The sequence below is a fragment of the Streptopelia decaocto genome, assembly GCF_964273445.1.
Source record: "Streptopelia decaocto genome assembly, chromosome: 27".
Lineage (NCBI taxonomy): Eukaryota > Metazoa > Chordata > Aves > Columbiformes > Columbidae > Streptopelia > Streptopelia decaocto.
Genome location: NC_138682.1, coordinates 1198529 through 1208245, shown reverse-complemented (window position 1 = coordinate 1208245; position 9717 = coordinate 1198529). Strand labels below are relative to the sequence as shown.

Here is a 9717-nt window from a genome sequence, read left to right as displayed (position 1 = left end):
GGAACATTCCTGGGGGGAGATCTCAGCCCCAGTGTCCTGTCCTGTCCCTTCTGTCCTGGAGAAGAAACTTGTTCGTGGTGAGGGTGGCAGAGCCTGGCCCAGGCTGCCCAGGGGGTTGTGGAGTCTCCTTCTGTGCAGACATTCCAACCCGCCTGGTTCCTGTGTAACCTCATCTGGGTGTTCCTGCTCCATGGGGGGATTGCACTGGATGAGCTTTCCAGGTCCTTTCAACCCCTGACGCTCTGGGATCCTGTGAGCCCGGAGCTGCCGTCCCCGGACCTGCCCGCCAGCACGTGCTCCCGCAGCCAGGGGTGTGTGTGACCCAAACCGGGCGGTCTAACGGCGGCGGGGCGGGCTGGGGGTTGCGCTCCGCCGGGCACAGGCCCCGCGGGGTCGGGATCGGGCCCGGGTGAGCCCCGTTCGCCGACCAGCCCGCGCTGCGGCTGCCCCGTCGCCACGGCAACCACCTCCGCCCCCCCCCCCCTCCGGAGCGCAACGCGCCTGCGCGGCGAGAAGCTGCTAGAAGGGAGGAGGGAGCGGGCGCGCGCGCGGGAGGGGCGGGGCGCGGGCGGGGCGGGGCGGCCGGCCCCGCGCGCCAGGGGCCGCACGCGGCGGGCGCGCATGCGCAGCGGCGGCGGCGGGAGGCGGCGCGGCGGGTATTTTGCTGCGTCACCAGCGCTGGGCGCCGCCGCGCGGGGCATTGTGGGAGCGAGGCCGCGCCGAGCCCCGAGCAGCCGCCGCCTCGGCCCTGCCCCCGGTACCGCCGCGCTCCGCCGGACCCGGCCCGCACCGCCCCGCACCCGCAGCGCCAGCCGGAGCCGCCGCCGTTCGTCATGTGAGCCCCGGGGATGGGCAGCGGGGGGGGCGCGGCCTGGCCGCGGGAGGACGCTGTCCCGGAGCCCGCGCTGGGAGGCGCCCTGAGGGAGCGGGCGTGGGGCCTGTCCCGGGGCCGCCTCCCGCGGGGCCGCGCGGGTTCGCCCGTTCCCATGGAGAGAGCGGGACGAGCGGGGCCCGGCGGCCCGTGCCGCCCGGAGCGCGGGCGTTGAGCGGCACCAACGGCCGCGGGTGAAGCCGCCGGGAGTCCCCGGTGCGCGGCGCGTTGATCCGCCTGCCCGCGGGGCGCCCCGGGAAACGGCCCCGGGAGAGCCCCGGTGCGGGGCCCCGAGCAGCCGCGCTCGGGGTGATCCCGGGGCAGCCGCGTGTGTTCCCGGCGATGCGGGGGAAGGAGGGGCCGAGCGTCTCACGGTGATGCTTTTGGGGTGAAATCCGCCCGTTCGGGGGTTGCGCTGGTACCCGCCGCATCTCCAGGTATCTCCCTTCCATGAGCGAAGGTGGTTGTGCTTTCCGAGGCTTTTTGTTGCTGCCGCAGGTGCTGAGGAAAGTGGGGCCGGTTGCTGTTTGTCCCTGAGGCTTTTACCTCATCTCAGTGTGACTGAAAGCAAGAAGAATGTCACAAAGTTGGGAGTTTTTCATTTAATGCCTGTAGAACACATCACCTAGAAACTACAGTGCTACTGCATCCCGCTTACAATTGTAGTCTGACGCTAGTTATTTAAAGAAAAAGCTTTTCCAGGGTATATAAATGAAATGAAAACTAATAAGATTTCTTAGGGCTGGAGATCTTGTTCAGCAGGTGACTTTTGCAGCATCCTCAGGCTGTAGGATGTGTCAGGAGACAAAGCCGAGTCCCCAGTAGGTGCGATTGGTGGCGGCGAAGCTCCAGGACAGGTTTGGAAACCTCTTGAGAGCTGAGGTTCATCATTCGGTGTGAGAAGCTGCGTCTGTGCCCATGTGGGCAGGGCCGGGCGTCTCTGGGGTGACACCGAGCGCACGTGTCACCCGAAACTGCTGCTGCGAAGCTTCTGGAACCCGCTCCGTTGTCACAACTGTCCTCGGGATGCGAGGACTTGAAGGGACGGGTTAAGAAGTCCCAAACCCACGGGTGGCAGCGAACGTAGATGCGACAGGTTAAACCCTTGAGAAGGTGGGATACGGGCGACCCGTTCCCTGGGCTGCGCTGTGGTTACGTGCGTATAGCGTTTGAATTAATCTCCTTCAAGGAAACGTAAATCCCGCGGGGATGCTGTGTAACCGGAGCACAGGGCGTGAGGCTGAGTCCCCCGGGATGAGTTTGGGCAGGAAGGAGGAACCGTTGGGCGCTGGCGCTCAGCACCTGGTGAGCAAACGGGGTTTTCGGGGGGCTCCGAGGAGCCTCCGCGAGCGGCTGCGGCGCATCCGTAACCGCGCTCGGCGGCTCCAGCGCCGCGCTACCGGTTGGAGCGGTAAGTCCGGCCTAAGGAACATTTCCGTCCTCCCTCCGGGAGGTTCAGAGATTTGCAAACCAGATAAAAAGAGCGAGAGAGGCAACTCCAGCGCGGCTTTAATTACAAGAGGCGTGTTCGGTGGTAGAAACGCAGGTTCTGGGCTAGTAAATTTTCTGCGGTCTCTTTGATTCCGCAGCTCAGACGCACGTGAGGTTTCCAGCGGCTCTAGGCCGGCTCAATGAGACTTTTGAAGCGCTGCAAACGGGCTCTCGGTGCTTCAAACCCCCCGATCTTGGCAGAGACACCGAGGTCGCGGCCAAACCGCGGCTACGAGACCCGGGAGCACGTGCAGCTCCCCGGGATTGCCGGAGACGTCTCCATTGAAAACCATTACGGAGCGTTAACGCGGTTCGGGAGCCCCCGCGCCGTCCTGAGCAGAGACACGACCTCTGTTGGGTGACGGCGTGTTGGGGTTTGTCCCCAGCGCAGGGAACAAACGGTGCTTTCATTGCTTTTCACCGCGAATCATTCCCTGTCGGACGAGGAAACGTGTCCCATAATTAAAAATACCATAGTACGAACATAACGGTTGGACTTACGACCTTAAAGGTCCTTTCCAACTGAAAACATCCTATAAGATCTTTTACTGTGTTGTTGGACTTTACCTAAACAAGCAGCGTTTCCTAAAAGAGGGGAAGCGTTGGGTTGTCACCCGGTGGGTTAAACACGGGGACAAGTGACGGTTTGGCAGCAAATGGGGCCGCACGGTGGCTCTGACGCTTGTCCCGTTCTGCCCACAGGCAGCCCGCCTCCGCCAAGTGGTACGACCGGAGGGACTACGTCTTTGTGGAGTTCTGCGTCGAAGACAGTAAAGATGTTAATGTAAATTTTGAAAAATCCAAACTCACGTTCAGGTAAGGGCCGCGGGTTCCGTTAACGAGGCACGTTCATTCTATAGGATGATTCACGCTAAAGGCTTGTTTCTTTTTGTCTCAACAGTTGTCTCGGAGGAAGCGATAACTTTAAACATTTAAACGAAATTGACCTTTTTAATAATATTGATCCAAATGTGAGTATCCTCTTCTGAAAATACCGTTTGATCTGAGCGGTTCCCGCCGAGGTTTGGGGTCGCGCTAACGGGCCTCTGCTCTTTTCCAGGAGTCAAAGCATAAAAGAACAGACAGATCTATCTTGTGTTGTTTACGAAAAGGGGAGTCGGGCCAGGCGTGGCCGCGGTTAACGAAAGAGAGGGCGAAGGTGCGTTGGTGCTTCATTCGCTTTGAATCTGGGTCGCGTTTACATGTCGCGGGGCCACTTCTGCTCACAACGCGGGTTGTATGGACGCGTAGCGCCGCTTTCCCTCCCCCCTCACTAACCCGTGTCCCGCGCAGCTCAACTGGCTCAGCGTTGACTTCAACAACTGGAAGGACTGGGAGGACGATTCAGACGAAGACATGTCCAACTTCGACCGCTTTTCCGAGGTACAGGCGCACGGGGACCTGCGGTTCGCGTCCCGGCGCTTTCCCGTGACCGCTTTCCGGGTGTTCAATGAACATGTTAAATGTTAAATGTCCTGTGGCAGCTGCTGGTTGCTTTGCAAGACAATTAATTAATGTTTTTAATTGTGATTTCACCCGGCAGCTGTTGGTTGGAACAGTTGTAAGCTGGTTTTAGGTTGTCCCCAGCTCAGCCTTCACCCCATAACATCGCCATTCTCTCCCAACAGATGATGAACAACATGGGCGGAGACGACGACGTAGATTTGCCAGAAGTAGACGGGGCAGATGATGTAAGTTTGGTGTGATATCAACTTGCTTGGTGTGATATCAAACCCGCGTCTCTCGGCGCCGGTAACGCGTTAAAACGCACCAAACCTCACCCGGGCAGCGCGGCCGCGGGCGTTACGGGGCTGGAAACGAGCACGTCGCGTGGAACGGGGAGATTTTGACACGCGCCCCACGCTTCAAAACAGCAGCTCGTGTGCTGGGGGGTGGAGGGAAAAGCATCTTCAGGCACAGTTTGCTCAGTGAATGTTTCTCCTTTGCAGGACTCACCGGACAGTGATGATGAGAGTAAGTTGGCGCTGGGGTTCAGCAGATGTTGTGTGTGCTCGGTCTTGCTAAATCCTGGCTTGAGTTGATTCCGGAGCGCTCTGAGATGGTAGAACCTGGTGCAAGCGCTTCTGAAATGTCGGTGGGATCTTCCCCTCTGGGGGTGGCCCTGCTTGAGTATCGGGGTGCAGGGGGAGCCCCAGAGCTGCCCCAAAGCCCCTTGGGATGTGCTGGGGCTTCCGGTCGCTTTTTTCCTTAAAAAACAACAAAACCCACCCGCTAACACTCTTCTGTTTCTCTCTAGAAATGCCAGATCTGGAGTAAGAACAACCGTTGTCTTCAGGGTTTGGGGAAAGAACTTCATCACAACATTTCATAATTGAGATAAGAATTCCTGAGTTGATAGCCCTCCCGGGAGATCCTGCATCCTTTAACCCATTTTCAGCCCATTTCGATGGCTTCCCCGAGGGTTGGTGTGTCCGGCGTGCGGCTCCGCGCCCGCCAGAGGCCACAACGTTCCGCGTGAACCGCGTTCAGCCTTCCAAACAAAAACAACCCCATTGAGGTGTAGCCGGTGGATCCAGAGCAGTCGCAATAAAGTTGACGGAGCCTCTTTTCCTCGTAGCAGATGTAATTACACCCGGAATTCTTCACTTTACACCATGGGGTAAATGAGAATTTTTGTGTTTTTCTTCCCCCCCCCCGCCCCGTGGCCTGAAATTAATTAACTACTGGGAACAAAACTGGCTGAAACGAGTCATTGGCTCCTTCCGCGGTGTCTTCAGGTCTGTTCCGCTCAAGTTTTTATTGAAAACTAAATTCTCGTGATTTGGTGGTTTATTCCCCAGTTCTGCCGGAGCCTCCCCGGTCCTGCCCGTCCCCAGAGCTTCACCTCCCGCCGCGGGGCCGGGGCTGCGCGTTGTTGCTCGTTAATCTGTTATTTCAGACCAAATCGTCTTTGCACTGTGTGGGTGGGGCCGCGATCCGGGCTGAAAAACCTCAGTTTCTGTTCAGAGCAGCGGGGATTTTTTTAATGTCTGCATTCTTTCTAATAAACTGTTGAAGACTCCCTGGCTCTCCTTCCGCCTGGGCCTGTCTCTTCCTCTGCCTGCGCCGGGGGCGGCTTCTCGGCGGGGGGACCGGGAGCACCGGGAGGGGCTGGTAGAACTGGGGGAACCGGTACCCTGGGAGGAGCCGGTAGCCCAAGGGGGACAGGCCCGGCACGTTGCTGCGCGGCGGCGGGCGCCCGGCGGGCCCCTCGGGCCCGTGTTGTGCCCCTCGGGCCGCTGCCGTGTCCCGGTAACCGGCCGCATTGCGGCACCGGGACCTGCGCCCGCGGTCACCGCGCCCGCCCCAAGGACAAGCATGGAACACGTGTTTCTCTACTTCCTGCGCCCTTCAGCTAGGACCCGCCCCTCACTCCAGCCTCGCCCTATCACTTCACGGTGTTCCTTGACGGATAGACCTGCCGCCCAATCGTTAGGAGGTGCCAAGCGAGCGCCTAGGCAACCTCGACCAATGGCAAAACGAATGCGGCGGCGCGGCGTAACGCGGCACCCAATGGGCGTGCGCGGCGGCCGGTGACGCGCCCCGCGGCCCCGCCTCCCGGGGGCCGTGTGCGGCGGGCGGGGCGCGGGGCTCAGTCGGCGCCGCCATGTTGGGGCTTGCGGGTCGCTGCTCGGCCGCCGCCGCCGCCGCCGTCCGGCCGCTGCTGCGCCGCGGGGCCGGGCCGGGCCGCGACCTCCTGCCGCTGCTCCTCAGCCGCGGGGCCGGCCCGGCCGCCGCCGCCGGGGCTCGTGAGTGCGGGGCGGCCCGGGGTCACCTTGGGGCCTGCGCGGCGGGCGGGCGGGGGGCCCGTGAGGGGAGCGGCGGCGGGGATCCCGGGGGCACCGATGAGGTGACGCTGCGGCTCTGGGCGGGGTGGGGGGTGAAGGGGATTTGGGGGGTCCGAGTCATCCCGGGGGGTCCCGGCACATCCCGGGGGGCTCCGCTCCACCCCCGTTCCCCGTTCCCGCCCCATCCCGGGGGTCCGGGCGCATCCCGGGGTCCCCGCTCGCCCCCCCATTCCGCCCCGTTCCCGCCCGCCCTTGACTCGTCCGTCTCCCCGCAGGCCGGGACTATGCGGCCCAAGCCGCCCCCGCCGCCAAGGCCGGCGCCGGTACCGGCCGCATCGTGGCCGTTATCGGGGCCGTGGTCGACGTGCAGTTCGACGAGGGGCTGCCGCCCATCCTGAACGCGCTGGAGGTGCAGGGCCGGGAGACGCGGCTGGTGCTGGAGGTCGCTCAGCACCTGGGTGAGTGTCCGCGGGGCGGGGGGACCCTCCTGCGATGATGGATCTCGGTGACTTTCGTTCTCCTGAGCTCGCTGAAGCCACGGATTTCAATCTGAGGAGGAGGAGAAGAGCCCCCGGAGGGCTCTGTGCTTGGGTTTTGCGTCCCTGGGTGCTGCTTTTCTCGGTTGTCCTCCCAGTCCCTTGGCACGGCCGGGGAAGCACCAGCAGCTGTCCCCAGGGTCAGCCGAGGGCGCCGCGGTGACACCGTCCTTGGGCTCCGCAGGGGAGAACACGGTGCGAACCATCGCCATGGACGGCACGGAGGGGCTGGTGAGAGGACAGAAGGTTCTGGACTCCGGGGCGCCCATCCGCATCCCCGTCGGCCCCGAGACGCTGGGCAGGATCATGAACGTCATCGGGGAGCCCATCGACGAGAGGGGCCCCATCAAGACCAAACAGTGAGCGACACCCTGAGCGTCCCGCAGGGTTTGAGCTCGGGATGCGGGTCCTGGAGCCGCGGGCGCGGGCGGGGGGTTGACTCCTCTCCCCCTCCCGCGGGCAGGTTCGCCGCCATTCACGCCGAAGCCCCCGAATTCGTGGAGATGAGCGTTGAGCAGGAGATCCTGGTGACGGGGATCAAGGTGGTGGATCTGCTGGCTCCCTACGCCAAGGGCGGCAAGATCGGTAGGTTGGGGGTGTCTGGGGAGGGGGGCACCCAGCGCCGATCCCTCCGCAGCAGTTTCCTTCGCTGATGAGTAACCGTTTGACTTTCGTTCTTCTGAGTTTGCTGAAGCCACGTTTATTGATCTGAGGAGGAAAGGGGTGAAGGGAGACGCCGGGGGCCACCGGGCCAGCGTGTGCTTGAGCGGGTTCCCCTTCCCCCAGGTCTGTTTGGCGGTGCTGGCGTCGGCAAGACCGTGCTGATCATGGAGCTGATCAACAACGTGGCCAAAGCCCACGGCGGTTACTCGGTGTTCGCCGGCGTCGGGGAGCGAACCCGCGAGGGCAACGATTTGTACCACGAGATGATCGAGTCCGGGGTCATCAACCTGAAAGACGCCACGTCCAAGGTGGGGCCGGGTTCCCGGGGGGGTCCAGGGGGGCACGGGCAGCCGAGCGGCGCGGCGCCAACCCCGCGGTCCCGCCGCAGGTCGCCCTGGTCTACGGGCAGATGAACGAGCCCCCGGGCGCCCGCGCCAGGGTGGCCCTGACGGGGCTGACGGTGGCCGAGTACTTCAGGGACCAGGAGGGTCAGGACGTGCTGCTCTTCATCGACAACATCTTCCGCTTCACCCAGGCTGGCTCCGAGGTCTGTGCTGGGGCCGGGGGGGCGTGTGGCGGTGTCCGGGCCTCGCGCAGCCCCCAACAGGCTCTGCTCCCCCCAGGTGTCAGCCCTGCTGGGCCGGATCCCCTCAGCCGTGGGCTACCAGCCCACGCTGGCCACCGACATGGGCACCATGCAGGAGCGCATCACCACCACGCGCAAGGGCTCCATCACCTCGGTGCAGGTGAGGGCAGCGCCGGAGACACTGCACCACGGTCGCCGCGTCCCCTCCCGGTCCCACCATCCCCTCCCGTGTCCCCCCCCCAGGCCATCTACGTGCCGGCCGATGACCTGACGGACCCCGCGCCCGCCACCACCTTCGCTCACCTGGACGCCACCACCGTGCTGTCCCGCGCCATCGCCGAGCTCGGCATCTACCCGGCCGTGGACCCGCTGGACTCCACCTCCCGCATCATGGACCCCAACATCGTGGGCCCCGAGCACTACGACGTAGCTCGTGGGGTGCAGAAGATCCTGCAGGTGAGGGGGGGGGCAGCACCCTTGGGTGCTGGGGAGCCCAGCGCCGGCCGCTCACCCCGTTTCCCCCCCCTCCAGGACTACAAGTCCCTGCAGGACATCATCGCCATCCTGGGCATGGACGAGCTGTCCGAGGAGGACAAGCTGACGGTGGCGCGGGCGCGCAAGATCCAGCGCTTCTTGTCGCAGCCCTTCCAGGTGGCCGAGGTCTTCACCGGCCACATGGGCAAGTTGGTGCCGCTCAAGGAGACCATCAAAGGCTTCAAGCAGATCCTGGCAGGTGCAGTGGCCCCCGGGGGGGGCTGAGGGGGCCGGGGGGGCCCCGTTGCGCACCTGACACCGTGTCTCCCCGCAGGTGAATACGACCACCTCCCGGAACAGGCGTTCTACATGGTGGGGCCCATCGAGGAGGCCGTGGCCAAGGCGGAGAAGCTGGCGGAAGAACACGCGTGAGGGAGGGGTCAGCGCGCCCCCCCGGCCCCCCCAGCTCCGTGTCGGGCTGGACCCCCCAGTATTTAACATTTCCAATAAAACTTCGGTTAAAACATCCTCGACCTTTGTGCTGCATCGTGGATCTGAGGGGGGTGGGATCCAGGAACCAATGAAATGGGGGGGCTGGGGGCTCCCCTTGCCCCCCCCAGTGGGGCAGGGGCTGGGGGTGGTGGCAGCTGCTGGTCCCTTGTCTGTCCCCAGTGTCTGTGCGTCCCCCCCCCACTCCGTGTTCTGACTCCACCATTTTGCGGCACAAAGAGCCGCCGCGGGGGGGCCCCGGCAGCTGCTGCTTTGTCCGCGGGGTCCCGGGGGGCCCCTCCGGCCCAGCCCCCCCGCATGGGGCTCAAGCACCGGCTGCAAGCGGCTCAAGCACCGGCCCCTCACCGGGCGTACCGGAAATGGGGCGGGTGGGCTCCGTGTACCCCGGGGGGGGTCCCCGCAAGAGCTGCAGCCGTGGGGGCCGTGGCGCTGCGCCCCCCCCCCGCCATTAAGGGCCGCGGTCCCTTTAAAAGGCGGGGCCGCCGCGGGGGGCGGGGCGGGCGGTGACATCACGCGGGGCCGGGAGCACCTGCGCCGCGCCCGGCTCCGCACCGGCACCGCACCGGCGGGCACCGGGCCCGCGCCGCCGCCCCAGGTACGCACCGGCGGGACGGGCCCGCACACAGGGGTCCCCCCGCACCGGGACCCTCCCCGGGGCAGCGCCGGCCGCACCGGGACCCCCGGCTCGCTCCCGGGATCTCTGGCTTTGCACCGCGATTCCCGCACCGGACCGGCCAGGGAAGCGCGGACCGGGCCCCGCACCGGGCGGGATCCGCCCTCCCTTGGGGCCGCACCGGG

At 64.5% G+C, this 9717-nt stretch overlaps 2 protein-coding genes across 2 annotated transcripts; both read left to right on the top strand.

Annotated features, from left to right (window-relative positions):
* Window positions 1-621: 621 nt before the first annotated feature.
* PTGES3 (prostaglandin E synthase 3) lies at window positions 622-5390 on the top strand (the record flags this gene model as incomplete). The annotated part of the gene is given in 9 exon segments (XM_082073430.1): window positions 622-685; window positions 688-835; window positions 3065-3178; window positions 3264-3333; window positions 3423-3521; window positions 3656-3745; window positions 3991-4053; window positions 4312-4336; window positions 4620-5390. Coding segments are annotated over 9 exon segments (693 nt in total). The 3' UTR covers window positions 4640-5390.
* Window positions 5391-5948: 558 nt separating this feature from the next.
* ATP5F1B (ATP synthase F1 subunit beta) lies at window positions 5949-8937 on the top strand. The gene is made up of 10 exons (XM_082073551.1): window positions 5949-6111; window positions 6426-6608; window positions 6871-7045; window positions 7150-7271; window positions 7473-7657; window positions 7738-7896; window positions 7973-8095; window positions 8179-8391; window positions 8467-8668; window positions 8744-8937. Exons 1-10 carry the CDS (start codon window positions 5970-5972, stop codon window positions 8839-8841), a joined length of 1602 nt encoding a protein of 533 aa, XP_081929677.1. The 5' UTR covers window positions 5949-5969; the 3' UTR covers window positions 8842-8937.
* The last annotated feature ends 780 nt before the right edge of the window (window positions 8938-9717 follow it).